Source organism: Talpa occidentalis, unplaced genomic scaffold, assembly GCF_014898055.3.
Source record: "Talpa occidentalis isolate TD23 unplaced genomic scaffold, MPIMG_talOcc4v2.1 talOcc4.8, whole genome shotgun sequence".
NCBI classification, from domain to species: domain Eukaryota; kingdom Metazoa; phylum Chordata; class Mammalia; order Eulipotyphla; family Talpidae; genus Talpa; species Talpa occidentalis.
Window position 1 is genome coordinate 67,296,432 of NW_023605194.1, and position 26,615 is coordinate 67,323,046.

At 51.2% G+C, this 26,615-nt stretch overlaps 2 protein-coding genes across 6 annotated transcripts in view; one reads left to right on the forward strand and one right to left on the reverse strand.

The window, feature by feature from the left end:
• Positions 1 to 23,849, forward strand: part of COMT (catechol-O-methyltransferase) — a 66,913-nt gene extending 43,064 nt beyond the window's left edge. For 2 of the 3 annotated variants that reach the window (XM_037497112.2, XM_054690230.1), the window contains exons 2-5: positions 8,471 to 8,750; positions 9,520 to 9,713; positions 10,045 to 10,176; positions 12,768 to 23,849. In XM_037497112.2, the coding sequence (XP_037353009.1) occupies positions 8,471 to 8,750; positions 9,520 to 9,713; positions 10,045 to 10,176; positions 12,768 to 12,971 (810 nt within the window). In that variant the 3' untranslated portion in view covers positions 12,972 to 23,849. Of the gene's footprint in view, positions 1 to 8,066; positions 8,294 to 8,470; positions 8,751 to 9,519; positions 9,714 to 10,044; positions 10,177 to 12,767 lie in introns of those variants that run through there. The other variant, XM_054690231.1, reaches the window with a different exon arrangement.
• ARVCF (ARVCF delta catenin family member) overlaps positions 1 to 26,615 on the reverse strand; it is a 64,410-nt gene that overhangs the window by 22,114 nt on the left and 15,681 nt on the right. Inside the window, exons 3-18 of one of the 3 annotated variants that reach the window (XM_037497839.2) lie at positions 25,685 to 25,843; positions 24,980 to 25,506; positions 23,548 to 24,047; positions 22,766 to 22,949; positions 21,793 to 21,910; positions 21,216 to 21,387; positions 19,638 to 19,709; positions 18,221 to 18,348; positions 17,780 to 17,930; positions 17,348 to 17,546; positions 17,153 to 17,264; positions 16,968 to 17,058; positions 16,582 to 16,635; positions 16,080 to 16,165; positions 15,409 to 15,528; positions 14,945 to 14,983 (exon numbers count right to left, since the gene is read on the reverse strand). In XM_037497839.2, coding sequence (XP_037353736.1) covers positions 15,421 to 15,528; positions 16,080 to 16,165; positions 16,582 to 16,635; positions 16,968 to 17,058; positions 17,153 to 17,264; positions 17,348 to 17,546; positions 17,780 to 17,930; positions 18,221 to 18,348; positions 19,638 to 19,709; positions 21,216 to 21,387; positions 21,793 to 21,910; positions 22,766 to 22,949; positions 23,548 to 24,047; positions 24,980 to 25,506; positions 25,685 to 25,843 — 2,661 coding nt within the window. In that variant the 3' untranslated portion in view covers positions 14,945 to 14,983; positions 15,409 to 15,420. Of the gene's footprint in view, positions 1 to 14,941; positions 15,529 to 16,079; positions 16,166 to 16,581; positions 16,636 to 16,967; positions 17,059 to 17,152; positions 17,265 to 17,347; positions 17,547 to 17,779; positions 17,931 to 18,220; positions 18,349 to 19,637; positions 19,710 to 21,215; positions 21,388 to 21,792; positions 21,911 to 22,765; positions 22,950 to 23,547; positions 24,048 to 24,979; positions 25,507 to 25,684; positions 25,844 to 26,615 lie in introns of those variants that run through there. The other 2 variants (XM_037497843.2, XM_054690228.1) reach the window with 2 other exon arrangements.

Below are 26,615 nucleotides of genomic sequence, written 5' to 3' on the forward strand. Positions count from 1 at the left end.
AAAATCAATCAACGTTATCCAACACATCAACAAAAAGAAATATAAAAACCATATGATAATATCAATAGATGCTGAGAAAGCTTTTGACAAAGTACAACACCCATTTATGATAAAGACCCTTGAAATTCTCGGGATACAAGGAACATACCTCAGAATCATAAAGGCCATATATGACAAGCCCATAGCCAGTATCATTCTCAATGGCGAAAAGCTGAAAGCATTTCCATTAAGATCTGGAACAAGGGCCTCCCCTGGTGGCGCAGCGGTGGAGTGCTGGGCTGCGAAGCTGCCTGCAGCCTCTGCAGTGTCAGTTCGATCCCCCGCCCCTGAGGGAGGGTTGCCCACTGCTCCCCTCAGCAGTGTATTTCGTCACTCTGGCTGTTCTGTTCCCCGCTGTGGCTCTAGTGAATTCTCTCACCATCCCTCGCTTCTGACTGTACCCAGTGCTTGTATAAATAAATAAATAAATCTTTAAAAAAAAAAAAAGATCTGGAACAAGACAAGGATGTCCACTCTCACCACTGCTTTTCAATATAATACTGGAAGTCCTAGCCAGAGCAATAAGACAAGAGAAAGACATACAAGGAATCCAAATATAACTATTTGCAGATGATAATATACATAGAGAAACCCAAAAACTCCACAGAAAAACTAATTCAACTAATCTCAGTTTAATAAAGTGGCAGGATACAAAATCAACACACAAACATCAGAAGCCTTCCTATACACAATCAATCAATCTGAAGAAAAAGAAATAAAAAAAAATCCCTTTTATTACTGAAACAAACAAAAAATCAAATACTTGGGAATAAACCTAACAAAAGAGGTAAAGGACCTATACAAAGAAAACTATAAAACACTGTTGAAAGAAATAGAAGAAGACACAAAGAAATGGAAAGACATCCCCTGGTCATGGATTGGAAGAATTAACATTATCAAAATGGCCATCCTACCAAAAGCAATTTACAGATTCAATGCTATTCCAATAAAAATTTCAATGATATTCTTCAAAGAAATAGAACAATTATTGATAAAATTCATATGGAAGCACCAAAAACCCGAATAGCCAAAGCTCTCCTAAAAAAAAAGAAGGGAATGGAGGCATCACACTCCCAGACTTCAAACTATACTACAAAGCCATAATCATCAAAACTGCATGGTATTGGAACAAGAACAGATACAACAACCAATGGAACCAAATAAAAAATCCAGAAATGAACCCACATATTTATGGTCAACTAATATTTGACAAAAGAGCAAAGAATATGCACTGGAGCAAAGAAAGTTTGTTCAGTAAATGGTGCTGGGAAAACTGGGTTGCTACATGCAAAAGAATGAAACTTGACTACTACCTCACACCATGCACAAAAACCAACTCAAAATGGAGTAAAGAACTAGACATAGGGTCTCCCCTGGTGGCGCAGCAGTTGAGTTCTGGGCTGCAAAGCTGCCCGGAGCCTCTGCAGTGCCCAGTTCGATCCCCGGCTGCCAGCGAGGGTCCCACATGGCGTGCAAACCTCTCCTGCCATGCCCACTGCTCCCTTCAACAGTGTGTTTCATCTGTCTGCCTGTTCTGTTCCCTGCTCTGACTCTGGTGAATTCTCTCACGCTTCTGTGCTTCTGACTGTACCTAGTGCTTGTATGTGTAAATAAATAAATAAATAAATAAATAAATAAATAAATAAATAAATAAATAAATAAATCTTTAAAAAAAAAAAAAGAACTAGACATAAGACCTGAAACCGTAAAATATATAGAAGGAAATATAGGTGAAACCCTACATGACATGCACCTCAAAGACATCTTTACAGACACATCACCCAAAGCAGTGATAGTGAAGGCAAAGATCAACAGCTGGGACTACATCAAATTAAAGAGCTTCTGCACAGCAAAAGAGACAATAACCAAAACAAACAGAACCCCACTGACTGGGAGAACATTTTTCACACAACACTAATGATAAAGGACTGATCACAAAAATCTACAAAGAGCTGATGAGATTCAACAAAAACAAAGAAAATAACCCAGTCAAAAAATGGGCAGAAGAGTAAAAAGAAACTTCTCCAAAGAGGAACTGCAAATGGGGAAATGCAAATCAAAACTACCATGAGATACCATCTTACACCAGTGAGAATGGCACATATTAAAAAACTAGTAACAACAAATGTTGGTGAGGTTGTGGAGAAAAAGGAACGCTCCTGCATTGCTGGTGGGAGTGCAAACTGGTCCAACCACTATGGAGAGCTGTGTGGAGATTTCTTGACCTACTAAAGATAGAGCTTCCATATGATCCAGCAATTCCACTCCTAGGTATTTACCCAAATGACACAGAAACATTAATTCCAAAGGGCACCTGCACCCCTATGTTTATAGCAGCACTATTTACAATAGCTAAGCTATGGAAACAACCCAAATGCCCAAAAATAGATGACTGGGTCAAGAAGATGTGGTGCATATACACAATGGAATATTACTTAGCAATCAAAAAAGATAAACACATGCAATTTGCAGCAACATGGCTGGAGCTAGAAGGGATCATGCTCAGCGAAATAAATCAGAAAGAAAAAGAAAAATACCGGATCATCTCACTCATAGCAAGAATTTAGAAAACCTAAATAAGGGACCAGGAAAAAGACTACAAAGTAAAAATCAAAATCAACAAGCAACTATGGAACAGAGACACACTTTGTGGGGGAGTGTGGGGTGGGGAGAGGAAGGATTAGGGTCAAAATAAGGGGGGGTGCAATTGTATGGGGAATATAACCAAAATGAAAATGCATACATTGTGCAAAAATGAAAAATGATGTAAGAATTATATAAAACATTTTTTAAAAAACATAAAAAAAAAAACCAATAGGGTCATTCCAAACTCTGTATCTAAAATGTTCTCTTTTGTTCTGGTACTGACTCATCATCATTTTACTATACAGATTCTGTCCTTTTATGCCTTCCCTTTAATATTTTCTTTTGCCTCGTAGTATTCTTGTTTATACTTCTCATTCTGTATTACCATTTATCAACATGCTAAAGGTGTTGTGGTTGTTGGGTTTTTTTTCCATGTAGAAAAATGCCTTTCAATTTTTTTTTTTAGGCCAAGTCTGGTGGTGGTAAACTTCATTTGGTTTTGTCATCTGGGAAAGCCCTTATTTCTCCATCATATTTGAGTGATAATTTTGCAGGTAGGATATTCTTGACTGATGGTTTTCACCTTTTAGATTTTTAGATATACCATTCCACTCTCTTCTGGCCTTGATGGTATCTGATGAAAAATCTGATTAAAGCCTAATCAATGTAGGGCCTCCCCTGGTGGCGCAGTGGTTGAGCGCTGGGCTGCGAGGCTGCCCGCAGCCTCTGCAGCGCCGGTTCGTTCCCTCGCCGCCCACAAGGGTCCCACAAAAAAAAAAATAAATAAAGAAGCCTAATCGATGTACTTTGATCTTTGTTAATCTAACCATGATGTGTCTCGGTGAAGGTCATTTTGCATTTGGAAATGTGGGTGTTCTTTTGGCTTCCTGTACATCCATGTTCATTTCTTTCCTTAGGATTGGGGCTAAGTCTCAGCTATTAATTCTTTGAATAGGGACTCTGCTCCCTTCTCTCTCCACTCTCTTCCATGTTTTCTCTTCCCATGGGGTCTGATACTTCTTGTAGAGTTTCTTGGTTTTTCCTCAGTCTTATGTATTCTCTTTTCTTGCATTTGGGTGATTTGTATACTTGTAGCTTTAGTTTCCAAAAATTTCTCTCCTACCAGCTTAAATATATTTAACATGCTTTCTGTATTTGTCATCATTTCATGTAGAACAGGCATACATGTGCGTGTGTATTTAATATCTTACGTTTCTTTAGTGAAGAACACTTTGTGTTCATGGATCTTTTCTAAGATCCTGCATCTGCCCATTTTGCCTGTCTTTTGGAAATTCATTGGGATTTTTAAAGAGCTGTTATCCTAAAATCTTTGTTTTGGTCTTCAAATCCTGTGTCCGTTGTATAGGTCTCTGGACTTTTTTTTTTTTTTTTTTTAAAGATTTATTTATACACGAACCGGGGTACAGGCCAGATGAACGGGAGGGTGAGAGGATTCACCAGAGACAGAGTGGGGAACAGAACAGGCAGACTGACGAAATACACTGCTAAGGGGAGCAGCGGGCGTGACAGGAGAGGTCTGCCACGCCACGTGGGACCCTCGCTGGCTGGCCGGGATCCAACCAGCGCTGCAGAGGCCATGGACAGCTTCATAGTGCTGCACTCAACCGTCTGTGCAACCAGGGGAGGCCCTAGCTCTCTGGACTTCTATGTTTCTCTTTCAACTTTTCCGAACTGGATTCAGATGCTTGTCTCCTTGGCATGTTTTGTCTTTGCGTTTTCCAGTTGGGGCACTGTGACGCTAATATTGTTTGTTTGTATTGTTCAAGTTGGTGGCAGGGTGAAGGAGAGAGGATCCTATGCTGAGGTCCATGGATTCTGTATCAGTGTGGTGGGAAGGGTTATTTCAATCAGAGAGAACTGTGTTGACTTTTCTCTTGCTTTGCAAAGCAAATCCTGTTCATTACTTCTCAGAGTCCAAGTGCTAAGGCCCCCCCTTCCTTGCTGCTCTTCTGTGTGTGTGGTGCAAGGCCCACAACATACAAGGTATTGCAGGTCTCTCTTAGGTCTTCCAGTGGGGACTGAGAGGGGCTTCAACACCCATGCTGCCAGCAGCCAGATTTTCTGCAGCTGAACCAACCATCCCAATGCCCTGTGAGTAGGTCTGCACTCCCACTCAATGAATGAAATTCCCGGCATATGATCTATACCCAGTCCCACTTGTTCAGCTGATAAGGCCACCGCCCTAGCCACAACTTCCTTACTGTCTCCCTGCTTCACCTTAACAGTGAGTCACCAGGGCCTCCCCGGTGGCGCAGCGGTTGAGCACTGGGTTGCGAAGCTGCCCGCAGTCTCTGCAGCACCTGTTCTATCCCCAGCTGCTGGGCGAGGGTCCCAAGTGGCGCGCAGACCTCTCCTGCTGCCTGCTGCTCCCCTCAGCAGTGTACTTCATCACTCTGCCTGTTCTATTCTCCACTCTGGCTCTGGTGAATTCTCTCACCCTCCTGTGCCTCTGACTGTACCCAGTGCTTGTATAAATAAATAAATCTTAAAAAAAAAAAAAGTGAGTCACCAACCTCAGCGAAAGATTTGCATGTGTCAGTTCTCTATCACTGGTGATGAAATAGTGAAATTTTCTGAAAGCAAAATTATTTTTTCTTTTTATTTATTTACGCATAGAAGAACTGAGGTACGAGAGAATTCACCAGAGACAGAGTGGGGAACAGAACAGGCAGATACACTGCTGAGGGGAGCAGCAGGCGAGTCAGGAGAGGTCTGCTGCGCCATGTGGGTCACCTCCCTGTCTGGGGATCAAACTTCTGCCCTGCAGTGGCTGTGGGTAGCTTCATAGTGCTGCGTCTTAACCCCTGGCACCACCAGGGAGGCCCCCAAAATTATTTTTTCTATAGTTGTATTTAGAGGAAAGTTTATGAGGACCTTGCTATTCTGTCATACTGTAGGTGGAGTCCTCCTCTTTCTCTCTCTGGATTCTAGATATTCTAGAATATTCTAAATATTCTGTAGATATTTCATATTTGTAGAATCAGTATTTTTTGTCTTATTTTATTTAGCATAATGTCTTCAAGGTTCATCCATGTGGTAGCATGTGTTAGTGCTTCATTTTAATAATTAAATAATATTCCATTGCACAGACATACCCCATTTATTTATTCATTCATCGATGGACACTTGTTTCCAACTTTTGGCTGTTGTGAATGCGTTGTGAATATTGGCGTAAAAATATCAGTTCAAGTCCTTGAACCAAATTCAAGTTATTTTGGGTATACACCTAACAGCGGAATTGCTGGAAATATAGTAATACTATATTTAACTTTTTGAGTTACCACCAAACTGTTTTTCCTGTTATCAGCTGTACCACTTTACATTGCTGTTAGCAATGCATAGACATTCCAGTTCATCTATATTCTCTCCAATACTTGTTATTTCCCACGGTTTGCTTTTGAAAATTGCCATCCTAGTGGCTGTGAAGTGGCATCTCGTTGTGATTTTGACTTGCAATTTCTTTCCTTTTTTTTAATAATTTTTTAATCATTTTATATATATATATATATTTATTTATTTATTTAACATCATTCTTGTACAATGTATGTTTTCTCCCCTCAGGTGTCATCCCCATGAAATTCCCACCACCAACTCACCTGTGTCCCATCACCATAGTCCCTTTTGTGCTCTTCCGACCCCTTTTGATCCTTCTCCCTCCTCCCCTGCAGAATGTCTCTGCCTTATAGTTGCCCGTTGAATTTTATTTTTAATTTATTATAATTATACTCCCTCCCATCCCTGTTTCCTCTACATTCCTCCTATAAGTGAAACCAATCTGGTATTTTTCTTTTTCTTTCTGGCTTATTTCACTGAGCATGATCCCTTCTAGCTCCATCCATGTTGCTGTGAATGTCATGAGCTTATCTATTTTGATTGCTGAGCAATATTCCATTATGTATATATACACCACATCTTCTTGATCCAGTCATCTATTTTTTGGGCATTTGGGTTATTTCCATAGCTTACCTATTGTAAAAAGTGCTGCTATAAACATAGGGGTGCAGGTGTCCTTTGGGTAGATTCCTAGGAGTGGAATTGCTGGGTCATATGGAAGCTCCGTATTTAGTAGTTTGAGGAACCTCCACATAGCTTTCCATAGTGGTTGGACCAGTTTGTACTCCCACCAGAAGTGTAGGAGTTCCTTTTTCTCTACATCCTCACCAACATTTGTTGTTGCTAGTTTTCTTTTTTAAATATGTGCCATTCTCATTGGTATAAGGTGGTATCTCATTGTGGTTTTGATTTGCATTTCCCTGATTACAAGTGATGTTGAACATTTTTTCACATGCCTGTTGGCCATTTGCATTTCCTTGTTGGAGAAGTGTCTTTTTAGCTCTTCTGCCCATTTTTTGACTGGATTGTTTACTTTGTTTTTGGTGAGTCTCATAAGCTCTTTGTAGATCTTTGTGATTATTGACTTGCAATTTCTTAATGGCTAGTGCTGCTGTGCTTACTGACCATTGTATCTATCTTTGGAGAAATGCTTATCTAAATCTTTTGCTCATTTTCTAATTGGGTTATTTGTTGTTGTTGCATTGTAGGAGTTTTTTATATATGTAGGATCTTAAACCTGTATCAGGTATGCAATTATTTTCTTCCCTTCTGGAGTTGCACTTTGGCCCCCTTGATAATATCCTTTGATGCAGAAGTTTTTCATTTTAGTAAAATTCGACTTCCCTATTTTTCTTTTGTTGCCTGGCTACTGGTACTACATCTAAGATTCCACTGCCATTGGGAGCAGAGAAGAGCAGGGGCGTGAACTAAGGATTCGGGCTCATTGTATGTACAGTTCTGATTTGCTGAACTCATGTTCACTCTGCCTTGTGTAATAGGCCACATTGCTAAAGTTCCCCTAGAAGTCTGAGTGTTCACACTGCCCCTGGGGCAGGCCTTAGCTTTCCTGTGCATCCACTGCTGTCTGTCGAGCCCCCTTCTTGTCTAGGGCATTGGGGTTTGGAGTCCTGAGCTGTTCTCGAGGGGTCTCCCCTGCCTATTGTCCCAGATGTTTTTCCATATGTGGGTTCTCAGGAAGCTGTATCCTGAGACCCTTTCCCGTGAGTGAAACTGAGTCGCACCAGCCTGGGTAAAGCATGTTCCTATTTCATCCTTTCCTATATGCTAAGCTCTCTGGCCTGAAGTCATGAACATTGCCCTAAATTTTGTGAACTTTCTCTGAGCTGGCCAGAAGGCCCACCGCCAAGGTGTTCAGCCTTGCTATGTCTCCAGGGACCCTGGGGCCAATCTCCTCTGACGGGGAGATTGTAGCTTGGGCTACTGTCCAAATTATTGTTTGCCAGGAGGAATTCACATGACTGTAACTGGCTAGTATAGCTTGAAGTGTCACACTCTGGTACAAGAGGCAGGGCTGTCCTTCTTTGTGATGGGGACAGACACACCCTGTGTGGCTGACCCCCAGGAGAGTGGCTATGGGTCTGTACCCTTTGCAGTCAGGACAGCGGCTCACCACCAGGGGTCTGCCAGATCCACACCACCTCCGTTCACCTGAAGTGTGGGCCCAGGAGCAGGAAGCTGTTCGGATCAGGGAAGGGGGGCGGGGAGGGTTCCCTGGCTACCCCAGCATTGTCATGGCCTAGGCAACTGGGGTATATGGTGAGCCTCTTGAGCCTTGGGCCCCCATCAGCACCAGGTTGGCAATACTAGCACTGCAAAATTGAAGAGTGGATGGAGGGGCCAGCTGGGGCAGGCCTGCACTAATGCTGTGGAGAGGCCTTGCTGGCCGCGGGCTACCTGGCCAGCCACCAAACTCAAAAGCCTGCTCTCCTTCCCCCTTTCTCCTCTTCCCACCCCACCCGTCCTATCACAGATGCTGGAGGCCTCATTCCTACTGCTGGCAACCCTCTTGCTGGGCCTGTTGCTGCTGACACTGCTGCTCTTTTTGAGATGCCGGGGCTTACTCTTTGTCTTATGGAATGAGTGGGTCCTGCAGAACGTCTGCAACCTGCTCATGGGCAACAGCAAGGAGCAGCGCATCCTGCGCCATGTGCTGCAGCATGCTGTAGCCGGGGACCCACAGAGTGTGATAGAGGCTATCGATGCCTACTGTTCTCAGAAGGAATGGGCCATGAACGTGGGCAACAAAAAAGGTGGGTAGGGAGGGACTGAATGAGGGGGGCTTAAAAAATGTGGATGGCCTGGCTTATAGGTAGTGGGCGTGGAATAGGGCCCCCAGGCTGGGTTGCACAGTTCATGTGGGAAAGACCTGTTATGACTCCTCTTCTGTATTGTTGTTCCCATGGGGAGGAACAAATTTTGACAAAAACCATGGTTCAGGGCTCCCTTGCCACCATCCAGCTCAGCCAACACTGGTGAGTGGTGATATTAGGGCTCCATTCAGCAGAGCTGGGTGTCAGCATAGGGTGGGCAGGGGGTTCCTGAGTCCTAGCGGAGCATGAGTGTGTGGGACCCCTTGGACTCTGTCTCACCCAGACCCTGGGCCCTCCCCTGAGGGTGTGTCCCAACCTTTGGACTCCAGCCTGAGCACAGTCATGTGCTGGACTCAGCCCCCAGGGTGGATGTGACCCCCACTGCCCAGACACCTCAGTGTCTAGATCGAGATAGCCAGGAAGGTGCCAAGTGCAGCACTTGGGCAGTGTGAGGTGGGGCATCCACAGAAGGTGACTCTGGGTTAGGATGAGTTGGGGTTAGTCAGGAATGGTAGGAGAGAGGGCCCAATGTGTACAAAGCCACACAAGCCTGAGAGAACTCGGAGAATGTGTGCATTGGGGTCTGGGGGGGGGAAGGCTGAGGCAGACATTGCAGGGGCTGTTGCTCAGTTGGAAAGAAGCAGGCCCAGGTCTGGGAGCAGCCCTGCTCCCTCCTCTGGGGCACTCACCCTCACCCCATCCACCACAGGAGAGATTGTAGATGCTGTGGTGCGGGAAAAGCAACCCCGAGTGCTGCTGGAGCTGGGGGCTTACTGTGGCTACTCAGCCGTCCGTATGGGCCGCCTGCTACCTCCTGGTGCCCGACTGCTCACCATCGAGTTCAACCCCGACTACGCCACCATCACCCAGCAGATGCTGGACTTTGCAGGCCTGCAGGACAGGGTACAATACTCAACCTGGGTGACTGAGGTGGACACTGAAGGCAAGACAAAGGGTCATGCTCCAAGGTGCCTCCCAGGCCAGGTTTCACAGAACCCTCTGCAGAGGGCCCTCCACACCCACACCCTAACCACTTGGGCAGGGGCTGGGTCAGGGCACATACCCTATTCCATGGAGCAGGAAAGTCCTAAGGCTGCCCCTGGAGGGAGGAGGGTAGAGCACAGGGACGCATCTCCCCAGAACCACAAAACTGTTGGGAGATACTTGTGTGGTTGTCTAGGCTGGGTGGTCTGTTTGCCCCCTCTGGGTACAGTCACTGACAGCACTGTTCCAGGTCACTGTTATCCTTGGGGCATCTCAAGACATCATCCCCCAGCTAAAGAAGAAATGTGACGTGGACACACTGGACATGGTCTTCCTTGATCACTGGAAGGACCGGTACCTGCCAGACACGCTCCTGCTGGAGGTGAGCCATATGGTCTAATATGGGCCTTGGAGCTGGCTGCAAGCACAGGGGCCACCTGGCCAGTGGACCTCAGTCTCTGAAGAGCTATGTGCCCTGACCCAGCCCCTGCCCAAGTGGTTAGGGTGTGGGTATGGAGGGCCAGGTGCTGGTCATAGTGGGAGGGGAGCAGTACTGGAGGGGTGGTTGTGAAAGGGCACAGAATGTTGGGGCAGTGGGCAAGGGCCTATAACAGAGGCATGAAAGCTTTGAAGGGGACTTTGGCTGGTGAGAGCAAGGTTAGAATGCCACTGGCCTTGGGGGATGGCTGTAGGGAGGGCAGTGCAGAGGCCTGGGAACCCCAGAGAGGTGCTGAGGTGGTCATCGGAGGGGCATTGGGGACTAGAAATTGGATAGGGGCCTGCATTAGCAAAGAGGGGCAAGCAGTGGGGGAACGGCAGGGAGATCCACAGGCTAGGAGTGGGCAGCTGTGAGGAGCATGCCTGGGTAGGGGATGCCCACCCCAGGGCAGAGGGGCACAGACCTGGCAATCAGGACTTGAGCACAGAGACCAGGTGGCCAACCCAGCTGGGCCTGCTTGCAGGGAAAACAGAGTTTCAGCAGCTTTAGTGTGTAATAATTACAGGGGCCTGCATTTATAGAAAAGCAGCAAATATTGCCATTTAGCAACTAGGAAATTAATAATTTTCTAGTGGTGCTTGCTCAAAGCTGGTAATTATCTCAAAAGAAGAGAAGTCATGAATTAGGGATGATTGTATTTTTTCAACATGGGGCCCTGCAGCCCTCCCTTCAGTTGGAAGTAAGAGGCTGAGGAGATGGCAGGGTGGATGGCAATTCAAATTAGGATGGTCCCTTTAAGGAGGTCTCAGTCCCTGCTCACAAGGATAACATGGCAGCAGCTGACTTCCCCAGAGCCAGAGGAGAGACAGAGATAGAAAGGGCCAAGAGGGAGCCAGGATTTGTGTAGGCTCTAAAGCCATAACTGTCACTTCCTCTTCCTTTGCAAAGCATGGCCTACACCAATGGGAGAGGTAGAGTCAGGGGCCCTTCATGCAGTTGAAATGCATCGTGTTTCTTCCCCATGACAAGAGCAAGACAGGCTGTATCTCTGGCCAGAATTCTCCAGGGGGGCATCTAGGGTCTGTGATGCCAGGGAACGGTACAGCCTTCTGCCCCCTTATGAACAGCCTCTTCAGGGATGGGTGGGCCCTAGCTCCTTCCAAGGTGACCAAAGTTGCTCTCTTCCTTTTATTCCTCTTTCATGGCTAACCCATGGGTTTGTAGTATCAGATGCATTTCACAACCTAGGGATTGTCCCACCTGTGGCGAGTGATGATGCCTCAATCCTCCAGCAGGACCCTACCTCAGGACTTACCTTATGCATATCCTGCCCCCAACGTGAGCTGTCATTTGGGGCCTAGACTAGAGGTGCCTCCTCCTGGACTATTCTTTCTTTGGATCACTGATCTCATGGCTATATGTTTGCCATGACTCTGAGGGCCATAGCTTCCCCCACAGCACAACAGGAAGGAAGTTACTACAGCCACCACCAGGACAGCCGAGACCCCTGTAAGGCTGTCCTAGGCACATCCCGGGAGGGTTGTGGAGCTAAGTCTCCATGTTTTTAGGTCACTTGGTCATGCCCTGTGCATGTGGGCCTGCCGGCAATTTTGAGACACACCTGGAGTCACTTGTTTGATTTTGCTTTCAATCTTGGCGATTACTGTTTATTTTTATTTTATGATTATGTATTAAAAAGCCTATGCTTCCAAAGTCAGATCAGACAATGTGACTAGGGCATCTCTCGGCCTAGCCTGACACACCTGTTTCCCCTGTACCCACAAAAAATTCCTCAGGTTTCTTGTCTTACTGCTCCCCATAATCTAAAAAGCTCCTCCCAGTTAGAGACAGTGGGCCCAGGGGGTACTATCATAGCTGTACCCAGCTGTTCTTCCTCCTCTCTACACAGAGCCCAGGCTCAGGAATGCCAGCCAGTTGCCCAGGCATTGATGAACATCGGGTGTCTCAAATACCAGAGCTTGGCGATGTCCAGAGTGAAGCCCTGGGGGAGGAGACGTGGGTAGGAGGTCTGCTCTCTCTCCCCTAGCCCTTCATGGCCACCCTGGTCTACTGACAACCAGATACCCAGTACCAGGTATCTCTCACCTGGAAAAGCCACGTGTTTCTGATACCAGGAGACAGGGGATCCTACTGGTCTTAAGCTGGTACTGTGGCCCATATTCTGGCTCCATATTGCCCCACCTCACTCATCTACTAGCACTAAGTGAATACCTACTAAGTGCCTCATGCAGTTGTAGGCACTGGGGATACAGGAGTTAACAGAGGAACAAAAGATTCTCAGAGCTGAGGATGTGTCTACGCTCAGCAAAGCCTCTTCCTGCAGTGGTCACTGCTGGGAGAGATGGAAGACAGTGGAGAGACTGGTGTGACCCCAGGAGCTAGATTGCAGCTGACTCCAGACCATGCACAGGCCACTGGAACCTCCCCACCTAGCCAGGAGCCCCTATCCTGGTTTGGGTATGGCTCACCGGTCACCCTCACCCTCTCCCCCTCCAACTGTCTGTTTCCTGTAGGAGTATGGCCTATTACAAAAAGGGACAGTGTTGCTGGCTGATAACGTCATTTTCCCAGGAGCACCGGAATTCCTGGCACATGTTCGTGGGAGCAGCCGCTTTGAGTGCACGCACTTCCCCTCTTACCTGGAATACTCACAGATGGTGGCGGATGGCTTGGAAAAGGTCATTTATCTGGGCCCAGGCAGCCCGGCAAGGCCTTAACTGCCCGCCCTACTCTCGGCTCTCTTACTAAACCTGGTTATGAAGAGTATGGTAGAGATGCTCCTGCCAGTCCCACTTCTGCAGTTCTGGGGTCTGCCCCTGACATAGGACACTTGAGGCGTGTATGCCCAGGTTGGTCCACACTGGCCCGTCTACACAGTGGATCCAGACTGTCAATACTGCCTACCCCCAAGTGCAAATGGCTCACTATGCAAAATCACTGCAATAAATGTGGAAAGCAAATCCCACTGATGATATCACTCGTCCCCACCAGCATTCTAGTTGGGTTTCTTACACAGGCCGTCCTCAGGTATGGACAGAGCCACACAGGAAATAGCAGGGGGCTGGGAACATCTGGGTCTGTGGGAGTGCACTCAAGTCTGTTCCTGAGGTATGCTGCCACCAATGGCAGTAGTTCCTTGGAGTGGCCACGAGCCAACTCAGAGCACACTGCAGTTCTTTCACCTCCTTTTTAAGAAGGAAATACAACTTCTTTACTAAAACTGACTAGCTATTAATAATCTTATATGCAGTATCATGTTTAAAGGATATTAAAATAGAAGTAAAGATCTAAATATTTAGATACAACATGAACTCTGTGCTTCAACCACTATGCTTCTCCTTTCCTTTGATACCCTCAGCTTTGGCACCAAACGTACCATGTTCCCCTTGACTGGATGCTGCCTGCCCAAGGGCTCCCAGCCATAGCAGTGGAGGGGAAGCCAGCCCTGCTCAGCACTGCTCCTGTGGCCAAAGGCCCAGTCACAGCTCCATGGGGCCTGGGTCCCCCCCAGCTGGCCCTGAATGGTGATGCATTCACCAGGCCCACCTGGCCTTGTTTCTGGAAGAGGGAGTGGGTTCAGGCTGCCCAGTTGGCAAGTTATGAAGTGCACCTAGTTTGCATTTACCCAAAGCCAGAGTTGCCCCCAGTCCCCACCCTGGCCCTCTAGCCCCAAGGCCCCTGAATGGCTGGGCTGCTGGCCACCTCAGGCTCCCCAAGGACCCAGCTGAGGTCCCAGACACTGGGATACCACCCACAGGCTCAGGGTCCAGCTAACTATCAGGAGCAAATGGACTCCTCTTTGTGCACAGAAAAGGTATCACAGTAAGCCTGATATAGAGAAACACCCAGGGGCCTGGGAGCTGAGACCCTCAATACAGCAGTCATTTGGGGCCACCTCAGCCCTCTCCCCACCCATAAACAGGAAAAAGTAGCTTGTATTGAGAGATCTGAGGCACAGAGGACAGAAGTTCCTTTGTTGCTATTTTAATTTTTAAATTTTCTTACAAAAATTTAGATGTTAACCAATAACCAGTCATAATATGGATTTGTTTTTAATTATTTTTGCCAGTTATTTTCTTCTGTTTTTAAGTCATAAACAGCAGGCACTGAACAGCAGTCCCTGCCTGTTACCAACAGTCAGTTCCAGAGGTGCTATTCAGATGCCCAAGGCCACAGGGAAGGCTTCACTAAACTGGGGCTCTACCTATCCAAGGGCGGGATGGGGACAAGCACAGCCTGACCCCCAACTCACTGCCTCCAAAGCTTCACTGTCTGGGACAGTCTCACTAAAGCAGCCATTAATCCATGGTCTGCTGGCCATGCAAGGGGAAACCTAGGGCCCTCCTAGGTAGAGGACCCTCCTCACGGCCCAGCTGCCAGCCCTCAGGGGCACTGCATAGATAGGAGCACACGTTCCTACTGGCAACCCCAAAGCAGTCAGGTACCCTTTCCTGCAGCCTTCCTGGTAAGTCTGTCTGTCTGTCTGTCTGTCTCTCTCTCTCTCACACACACACACACACACACAGCATGACCTAGAGGGGAGAAAGGAAGGGAGCAAGGAAGAGGCAGGAAGATGTGTCCAGAAAGTCTGGCCTGGCTCAGCAAGAGGTACTGCCAAGCCCTGCCGCAAGGGGGCTCCAAGTGCCACAGCAAGGTCTGCGCAGGACGGCCCAGAAGTTTCCTTCTCCCTGTGATCAGATCCCTAAGAACAGATGGCTGGGCCCGGGCCCTGAGGATGGAGAGGGTAACGCTGAGCAGAGCAGCCTGGTGGCTGGGTGGCTGCCTCCACAGTCAAGGGGGATGGAAATGGGCAAAAAGGCAGCCGCTGGGGTGGGAGCTACCAATCCCAGGGTCTTGGCACCAGGGCCAAGCCAACTTGTTTGGTCCTTGGGGGTCCTATGCTTGGGGTATTTGCAAGTATAAGGGCACCCATCCCTGCTCTGGCCCTATCTCCTGGTCCCTACAGAACTGTGCCTGGGCTGGAGGTGCAGGCCAAGGAGACCCCTCCCTCTCTGACCCCAATGTGCCCTTCCCTAAGGTGGGCATCAGACCTGCTGAGCTGGAGGAGGGGTCCTGCTGGGAGAGCAGAGCATGCAGCCAGCAGAGACAAGATGCTCAAGGTCCAGAAGACAAGAAACCAATGTGAGAACGTACCAGGCATGCAAGCTAGACCCAGGAGTCAACAGGTTGAGGTTTAGTGTCCCCCACGGCGTCCACCAGCCTGACTGTGGGCCTGCTGGGCCCAGGAGGAGGGACCTTCCTGCCAAGGTCGGGCTGCAGCAGATAGGTGGTGGCAGAGAGCATTAGAGGCAAAAAAGAGCATGTTAGTTGACCTGGGGAGGGGGACACCGGTCAGTGGGATGGGGACAGAGCAGGGGTAGACACAAGGGCAGGACTGAAGGCAAAGGGTAGCTAGCCAGTGCGGCTCACACAGATGCAGAGTGACACGCAGACACAGATGGCTGTGCCTGAAGTCAAGGGATCAGCAAAGAGAAGGTGACAACTTCTGCCCTGGAAATGGGACTGCAGCAGCCTTCATCCACACACACATGCAGAGACGGGTATGCAAACTTGCTCAGGCTTCCCCCACCCTGGGCAGTGGCCTTGGTTCCATGCCACCTCCCTCCCTGTGGGTAGGAACTTGAACCATCTACATCCACAGACTGAATCTGACTTGAGGTTCCCAAGGCCAGAGGCCTTGCTCCTGGCTGTGGTTTTCGTGTCCAGTGGCCCACCCAGCCAGAACCCAGTATCTTGCCTGGCTCCTTTCCAGGAGCCACTGGACCCTATGTCACCAACTTGGGTACCTGCCCACAGCCACTTACTTTCAATGGTTCCTTCTCAGAAACCTCCCCTGCAGGGTCACTGCCTCGAGCCCTCCGCTCCCTCCGGTCTGTGGTGGAGTATCCATCTGTGGATTGGGGGAATAAGAGGGACTCTGAAGGGCACACATGGGAAGAAGACCCCCATCTCATCATAGGGGGCCCTGCCCATCACCATCAGGGGGCCTATGCCAGCTCTTCACCGAGACCCTCCAAACCCCGCTCAGAGAACAGACCTTAGGCTGGGCACCAACACTGCCTGGCTAGGCTACCCCTCATTCCATAGACACCATTCTTTTTTTTAACATTTTAAAAGGACAGGTTTATTAGGAAAAGAGGAAAGAAAAAGAAAGGCACCTGCATAGGCACAAGCAGACAGAAGAGCTCCCCTGAACACCCTAAAAATAAATCTCTCATCCTACCAGCAGCTCCTTCAAAGGCCTTCCTAGCACAAAATTCAAAACCACTTGGTCATCTCAGGTCCCTGCCTCCTCCCTGCACTTACCTGGGCCCAGAGTCTCCAGGGGTATCACATCCTGGCCACTAGGTTTTTCACCATCTGCAAGGTATAAGGCAGGCGCTGGCTACTTGCAAGCAGGAGTGGGAGTGGGGCAAGTGGACAAGTCCACGTCAACCCCTGGTGCCCTCTGTCACTAACATCTTTGCCCCCTTCTACTGGGCCTCTGCCCAGTGGCCCCACTGCCCCCACCCCCAGTTTGGCACCAATGTGGACAGATGAAGACAATGGGAAACTCTTCTCCGCAATCCTGGGGCCATCTCCTGGAAGACATCGGCCCTCCTCCACCCTCTCTGGTCGTACTGTCAACAGTGTGGGTTGAGGGAGTCAGTCAAACCCAACTGATAGGTTCCCATGCCCTCCACCTCACTCACCAAGGCTCTTGTCCACCAGTGGAAGTGTGCTATCCTCAAAGCCGCCCAGACTCGCTGCTCCCTTAGGACCCTTGGTGTTAGCAGTAGCTGACTGGGGAGGCACAAAACAGACAGGGGTGAGGTCAAGGCTACTCCCTTGGGGGACCCCGCCTGCGGAGTGAAGGAGAAAAGGAAAGCAGCTATACCTGAAAGCGGGCCTTGGACCAGCCATCCCTCTGCAGGGCCCCACGCAGCTCCTTATAGCTCCACACTGTCTGTAGCACGTGGGACGCAGCCTTCGCCTCACGCACGGATTGGCTACAACCACGGCGCAGGCTCAGCATCTTGTCCACCCAACCCACCATACCACCCCATTCTCCCAGGGCCTTGGCTCCACTCACCTGGCTGCACCCAGTGCCACCAGCACAGGCACGCCTCGGGCCTGCAGGAGTGAGCGGGCATTGTCCAGACTGTTGGACACAATCTCATGGATGGTGTTGAGCACCGCCACCACTGTGTCCTCCTCCAGCCGGGCACCAGGTCTGGCTGGAGCCTGTGCACTGCGCACATTCCGCACCAGCTCTGCCATGGCATAGCTCCCTGAGGAGTGGGGTCGGTGTGAGGACACGCCTCTGCCCCACCTCGGCGGGAAGTGGACAGATTCCAGCTAGGGCGATGCAGGGGCTCCCCGGTGTGCTAGGGGCTAGGTCCCGACCACATCAGGAAGGCTATGAGCTGAAGATCCCCACCAAGGCCGCCCAGTGCCCACCAGGGGAAACCCCAAGCCACCCACCCAGTTCTCCATCTGGGTTCTGCCTCACAGGCATCCTCACCAATAAGGTCCTTGTTGCGCTGGTCCAGCGATAGGTTGCGAAGGGCAATGGCAACGGCACGCACCACCTTGTCGGTCTCAGACTGCAGCAGCTCTACGAGCACTGGCAGTCCACGTTCCTTGCGTACCGTGGCACGAATGTATGTGGCCCACTGTGGCAGTGGCAGCAGTGGAGGAGTGTGCTCAGCACACGAAGTTGTCCCACACAGGCTGGACACTCCCACCCGAGCCCTGAACACTCCCTCCAGCTGCACAGGCAAAGTCCTACCCTGGCAACTCAACTCCTTCTCCACTGCGTGTCCTGAACCTCCTGGACCTTGGGGGAGGTGGTGTGTCTCCTCCTCTCCCACACCCACCTGACCACAGCCTAGGGCATGGGCAGGCACCATGTGATGCTAGGGATTCCCTCTCTGTCCCCTCCCTAGCAGACTTGGTCTCTCACCATCCAGTTGCCAGCGCTGAGGTTCTGTAGGGCACCAGCAGCAGCCTCGAGGGTGTTAAAGTTCCGGCTCTCAGTGAGGAGGGAGAGGTAGAGACGTACCACCTCAGGCTGGTACAGCAGCTCAAAGCCTGGGAACAGGGCATCCATGGTAACTCAGACCTTCCCCTCAGCCCATCTTCCTTTCACCCCCGCTCAGGGCTCCCAAGACCCAGGGCTGGATGTGATACAGTCAGAGTATGTTTAGTATCAACAAGTTAACTCTTTATGGCCACCCCAGAGGAAAGTATTTCCATTTCACAGAGGAACAAACAGGCTCAGTGAAGAGACTGTGGGTTTTGACAAGCAGTTCCCTTGACCTTGCTGTCAAAGAAATGGAATTGGGTCGCTGGCAGTCTGAGCTTCCGGGAGGCCTGGGATGGAAGGAGATGGCAACCAGAGGTGTTGCCCTACCAACAAAACCCATGTTCCCTAGCAACAAGGTCTCCTCACAATATTATTGAGGCTGAGTTACCAGAGCTGGGCCCCTAGCAGCAGGCCCCTGCCCCTTGTCTGAGCAGGCCTACCATCCTGATCCCACTGCAGTTGAGACCCTGCCTGGCAGCAGATTGACCCCATGCTGCTCTAGGGTCAGTCTGTCCCCAACTAGGGCTTCTGCCTGCCTGGCTCTCTACATGTCCTCCCACCTGTCATCTCATCCCCCTTCCCAGTATTCAGGCCCATGCTCTCTCCACTTCAGCTCCACAGGGCTTTTTTTAATGTTCCCCCAAAACTCTAATATCCCCCCACCATTTGTATAAGCTGGTCCCTCTCGTGGTGATGCTTTCCCCTACTTTCTGCAACTGGGTCTTTCCACCCCACTTTAGGGATGAGGGCTTATAGGGTTGGCGGTGGTCTGTGCTCACCAGGATAGTCCTCTCACTCAGGCTGACTTCCAGTGCTCAGTGCCCAGAACAGTGCCAGCACACAGTAGGATTTCAATGGCCATGAGGGATGAGGAGCAAGTACCACTCTATCCCCATGAGTTGTGGGTAGGGATCTCCTGGTTCAGCCTATACTGGATCCAACTGTACCATCCTGGCTGAACCCCCTCCAGAGTGAACCTGAGCTCTTTGGCTGACAGTGGAGAACATGCCTGACTGGCTCTTACTCTTATTGTGGGACTCACTCTAATCCTCGCCCGCCTCTCATATGCCTGACTTCTATGCCTCTGCCCCCCATGCTGTCTAAATTGACCCATGCCACTGACCCTAACTGTGAACCCTCAGTAGGTGCCCAGAGATTACACAGTCCTCTGTGGGTCCCCACACCTGTGATTCTGCTTCCCCACAAGATCCCCATGGCCCTTTGGGCCTGTTTGGTGGAACAAGCTTCACTACCTACACAGTCCTGGGCTTGGACTTCAACTCTGCCTACTGACCTTTGGCAGCCTGTGTTTGCTTGGGAAGGTCCAAAGTGTCAAAGTTCCGGTCCATGTCACCATCTTTCTTCCCTAGAACAGAAGGGCAGTGAGAAGTGAGGTAGACCCTGCCAAGGGATAATTTTATGTCAGGAAGGACGGACATAGCTCTTTCCTGCCCAGATATCAAAATGTACCCCCATGTCCAGGACTGGGCACCAAGAGGCTCTAAGGACAGAGCCCCATTCTGCATTCAGGCAGGCAGATCAGCCCCAGGCAGGACAATAGTGGCAGTAGGATCTGGGGGCATCCTACTCCTGCTCCGAACACTCAGGACTCATCACTGCTGGAAGCTGCATTGTCAGCTGGAAGCTGACACACCCACCCCTACTACCACGGTCCTCTGTGGCTGCCTGGTGTGTAAACTGAGGAGACTGGGGCCAGGCTGAGGGGGCAGATGGATGCAGTAAAGCTGAGGGTTGAAAAGAACAGGACATGCCTGGTCACACAGCAAGGCAGGGCTGGAGCCAAGAGTCCCATTTACAGAGAAACTTGTCCTTGTCTGAAGCCAGGACTCAATCAAAGGTTCTGCTGGCTAGGAGAGGCCTCCACCCATAGTCCCAGCCCCTACAGCGGACGCACCCAATACCTATCAGTCTCAGCCTACACACTTCCATGAAAGTTCATGACCTCCCCTACTTGCCTCACCCTCCCATCTCAACAAGGGAGCATATCCTCCATTGGAAGGCAGTAGAGCTCAGTTCAGATGACCTGGGACCCCTGTCCAGTCTCATGGTCCCTCTGCCATACCTTACCCTATTTCATTGGAGGGGCAGCCTCTGCTCTCTGGTCCAATGAAGACAGACATATCTTAGCCCACTTGAGCTCTGCCCCAGCTCCAGGGCCAGTCCTGTTGGGCTGCCCAATCTGAAGTTACAGATGGGCACAGCCACTTGGTCTCCAACCAGTCCAGGCCTGACATTCTGCACCTGGCAGATCTGGACAGTAGGACAGACAGGGACTCACCTTGATGGAACCACTCCTCTGGGCAGCCGGAGGAAGCACAGGAGAGAGGAGATGAGCCTAAGTGGGTAGCACCCCAAGCCCTCCTGGGAAGCCACAATTTTCACTGCACATGCTGAGTTGAGCAGGCAGGACATAGAATTTTGACAGATTACTTTTGGGAGCCAAAAGTGCACAGTGCACAGCCTGGAAGATGCTAGTGCGGGCAGAGTGAAATGCTGCCCTTGGGGCATCCAGGGCCTGCACATGCCCTGCAACATCAGAAGGTGGCACCATCTTTGACATTTTCACAACTGGGACCACAGAACTCTTCCTGGAGCTGAGACTGGATCCAGACACCATTAGGAACACCATGAGGGTTCACTCCTGTCCTTCCTTGTGGGTCCACAGTAAAAATGGGGAATGCTGGGTCTACCAGCTGGATGCCCCAGGGTTGCATGCCCTCCTAGGCTCCCTGACTGTCTGTCCACAACTGACTGGATGTCCTCCAGCCTCTGTAACAGCCTTGGGAATAGAAAACCTTTAGCCCGGGGTGGGAGGGTCTCCTAGAGCAGAACCCCAGTCCCAACCACACACCTTTGGCCTTCTTGCCACCGAAGCAGCCGGTATCATCCCGCCTCTGGCGCTGGGAGCCCACAGCGCCACCCAGGGGCCCAGTCTCAGTCTCCTGGTACCTATCGGCCCCTGGCACCTCCTTATGCACGTGGTAGGACAGGTTCCGCATGATGCACACGCAATTCTCCACCGACTGTGAGGAGAGGAGAGCTGGTGGGGAAGGGCCACATGACCATGGAGACTGCTGACCCTCCAAGAGAAGACTGGTCAGTCAGTGTGCACCAAGGGGAGTGGTGTATAGGATGGGAGGGCCTGAGCTGGAGGCCCTCATGGATGAGACTGCCAGGGAGGAGTCAAAGGAGGGAAGGATGGAGTAACTACCACATGCAGGACCTTGCCCAGGACTCAGTTCCTGCCCGCCTTACAGGTTAGCCACTACAAGGTGGCTGTCACCCAGGGTCCTTCCCCTCTATGCCACCCAGACAACTCAGATCCTTTGGGGCCCCCTTCCTCTCCTGTCTCCCCTACCCTGTAAGGGAGACTGTGAGAGATTGCCCAGGCCTACAACCTGCAGGACCCGCCCTGCCCTGCCAGCCACCTTGTTGTCCGTATCCTTCCTGCCCACGGCTGACTGTAGGGCATGTAAGAGTGCATCCACCAGCCCTTCACACTCCCGGAGTCGCCGCCGGGCCTCTGCACCATCCGAGCTCACGTTCCTAGTGGCCAAGAGCAAGCCAGGTGACCCCTGGCTCCCTTGGGAACTACCCCCAACCCACACAGCTTCAGGATCTGTCTTCATCTGCAACATAGGCCCTAATATTGCCCTGTTGGGCCTATGGGCAGATGTTACCAGCCTGAATACAAGGCAGGTGGACAGCAGAGGCCTGACTACTAAGACCTTAGGAGAGAGTTCAGGCCTGGCATCTCTGGGGGTTGGGGAGGCATCCCTGATTACCAGCTGATTTAGAAAGGGACAAAAAGTATGTTCAGAGGTCTGAGTTGATGCACAAACAATTCTGGCCTCCCCCTGCCCCCACTCCAGTGGCACCTCTGTGCTTCGCTTTGCACTGTTGGGACCCAAAGGGCTACATTGGCATGTTCTGTGGGACAGACAGAATTATGGGCACCCAGGACTATCTGGGGGTATCTACAGGATAAGAGTGAGGGCAGGGATCACAAGGAGATAGTATGAGGCCTCTGAACACTGGAGAAAGGGTCCTGGCCTCCCTGCCTCTGAATGCCACAGTGACAAGAGGGTACAGTCAAGCTGGGCAGAACTGGAATCCTTGGGTATCACACAAAGGGCAGCACACCTTGTCCAGAGTACCCTTAGGGGTCAACAAAGCCCCTTTAGACTCTATTCTCAAGACTTGGGGAAAAAATGTGACAAGGTTTAGAAGCTCCTAAGACTTGGGCAGCTAACTTTCATGTTACTGGGTCACAACGATGTGGCTGTCACTAAGACAGGGTCCCAATCCTGGAGGGGCAAGCCCGCAATGAGGCCTGATGCCTGCCTCCTGAGCAGGCACAGTCCACTGAACAGCCCCGAGAGCACCCAGCCCGGCCCACACCTCAAGCAGCCTGAGGTATTCTTGAAGACAGTTGTCCACTCAGCATCCCGCGGCTTAGAGTCCTCATTGGGCTCACGCTCCCAGCCCGAATGGGGCACAATGACCTCGTGGGTTAGCGTCTGTAGTCCATGGTCAATGATAACCATCTTCAGGGGCTCGTAGGATGACAGGTTCCAAAGTGTGCCTATGGGATGCACCAATGACTCATGCTAACCATGAGCATGACCCTTCCCACCTCCCCACAACGCTGCTCAGTAGATGCCCAGTCTCTATCATGCCACAGCTGGCACCAGAAGTGACAAAGGTCATGGGAGATCCTAAACACCTGGCCCGGCTTGGGACACCCAGTTAGCAGCTCCAGGTGGTCCACAGGGGCTGGCAGGCAGCCTGGGAATGGACACATGGGTGCCATCTCCCCCACCCCCATCTTAGTCACCTGGGTGGGTGGGACTAATGCCTCTGCGGCCACGGGACCACTCTGATGGTCATGTGACTAGGGTCCCACTAGGTGCAATCTCCACTAATGCACGGTGAGGGTAGTGTGGAGCCAAAGTGGCAAGATGAGGGCAGGTAGGGAGGAGGCTGGCCTGAGGGTCCCAGTGCCAGTCCTACCTGCAGCAGCAATGTCTAGAAGTAGAGACTGGGGACCAGTTAAAGCAGCTGAAACTCCTGAATAACAGGGTGCTTTCCCTGGCCGAAAGACCCATGGTGCATACCAACCCCCAGGCCAAGCTTGCTCTTCTCTCTTCCCAGGGAATGGAAGGCAGCCAGGAGTCACTCACCAGTGACTAGCTCTCGAACCTCATTGTCCCGGGCAGCCCGCAGCAGGCGCACCAGGGCAGGCACACCACCACAGTCCCGGATGGCAGCTTTGTTGTCGGTGTCCCGGCCATAGGAGAGGTTCCGCAGTGCCCCACAGGCCCTGCGCCGCACTTCTGCCCTGGGGTGGTCCAGTAGAGCCACAAGCAGTGGCAGCCCCCGTAGCTGCCGCACACGCTTCTTGATGCCCTCATTCTCAAAGCACAAGTGCTGCAGGTAGGCAGCTGCATTGGCCTTCACAGGGTCCACAGGGTGCCGCAGCATAGCCAGTACTTCTGGCAGCTCAGGGTCTCGCCAGCGTGGCTCCTTGCGGGCACTGTCGACAGAGGGTGAACGCCGCACCACCCGCTCCAGGCTACCCAAGCTGCCTCGTTCTGGCTGGGCCAGGGGTGCTGTCACAGCTGGGAACGGGGGTCGTTCCTCCATCAGCTCACCACTATCATCTGCCACATCGTCATAAGCCCTGTACAGATGAGTGGGGCAGATGAACGTCTTCACAGAGGCCACTCGCTTTGCCTCCAAGCTAGCCCATCACACCGGGGGACTGTGAACCCAGAGGGCAAGGCTGGGCCTAGAGCATTAATCTCTTGACCCTACACATGGAGTGAGTACTGAGAGTCACACCTAGTCAGGCAAGAACTGACTCAGGGCCAAACCCTAGCCAGTAGTCGTCAGAGCATGTATCCCTCCAAAACAGAGTCCACTCACTCCAGTCACCAGGCAGCATTCCTCCCAACTCTGAACTAAACGCATTTCTACAAAGTATTTGTTCATGACTGGGGACCCACCTTCCCAGGAAGCCTGTACCAGTGGGGTCATCTAAGGGGCAGTCACACCATCAGGGTGAGTTGACCTGGTAAACTGTCACCATCACACTGGCTTCCCAGGGGAGGGGTTGAGGCTAGGATAGGATAGGTGTCTCACACTGGTCACAGTGCAATCCAGACTCAGGCTGTGATTATGTTGCCTCGCTGCATAAAGAAACTGACAGCAGGGGAAACAGAACAAGAGAGTAGGCTTGGAAAGACAAGGGGACCTGGATTCTGGTTGCTTCTGTGTATAAGGGATACTAAAGCTTGGAGAGAATATGAAGTTTCACACTCAGAAACATACCCTGAGCCTCTTGTATTCAAGTCTTCATGGCCATCTAGCTGGCACAGGGGCAGTGCACTGTCACCAACTTCTCATGCCCAGATCCCCTGCAACTTTCATCACCCCAGGGCCTGCCCTTGCTTCAGTCCTTGAAATAAGGTGAGGCCAATTCAAACTAAGCTGTGTGTGACTAGCTCCGCCTACTAGGAGCTCTACTCCCTGTGGAGCACAACTCTGTGGTACCCCCACTCTGAAGAGTGGAAGGGAGACTTCCTGAACGTGGTGTGGGCACAGGAAGCTCACCTGGTGCGAAAGCCTCGTCCACAGTCAAGCATCTTCCGGGCAGTAATGCCGTAGTCAGGCTCCAGTTCTGGGCCACCCTCTTCATCAGCAGTCAGGCTTCGAGTGTCATCTTCCAGGCCATACGGCTCTGCCTGGAAGTGCTCAGGCTGAGAGCGGCCAGCCAGAGTCACTGGCTCAGGGCCCACTGGAAACGTCTCACGACGCCCAGGCAGTGTGAAGCAGCCTTCACTGGGACCTGAGCCAAGGGGGCCACCACGTGGAGGTCGCACACCCAGCCCACGGGACAGGCTGCCATAGCTGGGGACTTCATGGGGCTCAGGCCCATCAGGAAAGCTGCTCCCGCTGCTGAGGTAGGCACGGGATAGTGTGGCTGCTGGGCCACCCCCACGCAACAGGAAGTGCCGGTCCAGGGGGCCGTCAGGGTAGGGGCCTAGCGGGGGTCCACCATCCAAGAGTGGAAGGCCATCTGGGCCCACAGGTACCTGGCGCACAGTTCGTGTGGTCACTGTCTTGACTGTCTTGGTGACCTGGCAGATAAGCAGGCAGTTGATAGGTTGGACAGCCTGAGAGGCCCAGACATGGCCCGAGCAGGGCCAAAGTGGTCTTGGTTTTCCACCCAAACAATGGGTGGACCCTAGGAGAGAGGACATGCACACACTCTGCAGCCACATAGTCTATCTACCCACCTCTTAGGCCCAGCCATACCTTGGTCTCCGTGCGCCGGGTAGTGCCATCTTCTGAGGTAACAATGGATACGTGGGAGGTAGGTGTGCCAGGGTCCTCCTCCACTGTCACTGTTTCCTCCAGCACCTCAGGTGCCTCTGGCATTGTAACAAGAGAAGCCTGGCTTCCCCGGCTCTGCTCCTGGGCAAGGGGGGCAAGTGTCATTGGGAGAACCCACTGTTCATCCTGCCCTGCAGTTCAGATACCCCAGTTGGCCTGGATGCCAGGAGTTCATTTTCCCTGCCCCTGGAACCCACCAACCCCAGGACCTTTCTCTGCCCAAGCTGGTAAGGACAGTAGGACATTCCTGCCTCAATACCAAAGGTTCACAGTACCCTATTATCCTATCCAAAGGCCTCCTTGGGCTGAGATGGCAGATATGGCCCCAGACTCCAGTGGTATAATCTTGGGCAGCCCCATCTGAGTTGTGAGGTCAGGCTCCCAAGGAAGCCTGGGTAAGACATATAGGATCCTTCTTGACATGACTTGCCACCTCTGAATGGGCCTCCCATTGTTGTGGGCCTCCTCCCTGTCCTACCCAAAAACCTGGAGTGTAGAGGTTTGGCAGCAGCAGTTTCATCACTGCTCACCAACTCCTGTGGTTGTGTCCAGGCTCCCACCATCCCCAAGGCCAGCAAGACAGAAATACCCATTTCCCAGCATGTTCTGTGCATTCAGAAAGCCAAAATACCCTTGCTCCTTCTGACCCAAACACTCTTGCAATGTTGAATGGACAATGGCCTGGCCCTGTCTCACTAAAAGACACTGAGTATCATATCAGATCCCAGTGAATGTAGATCCTAAGGATCCCAGTGAATGTAGAATGGAGCCTAGCTAGTCTTTAGCAGAAACCCTAGTACCACTCCCTGAACAAACCCCAAGTCTCACCTCATTCTTAGCCTGCCGCCCCCTT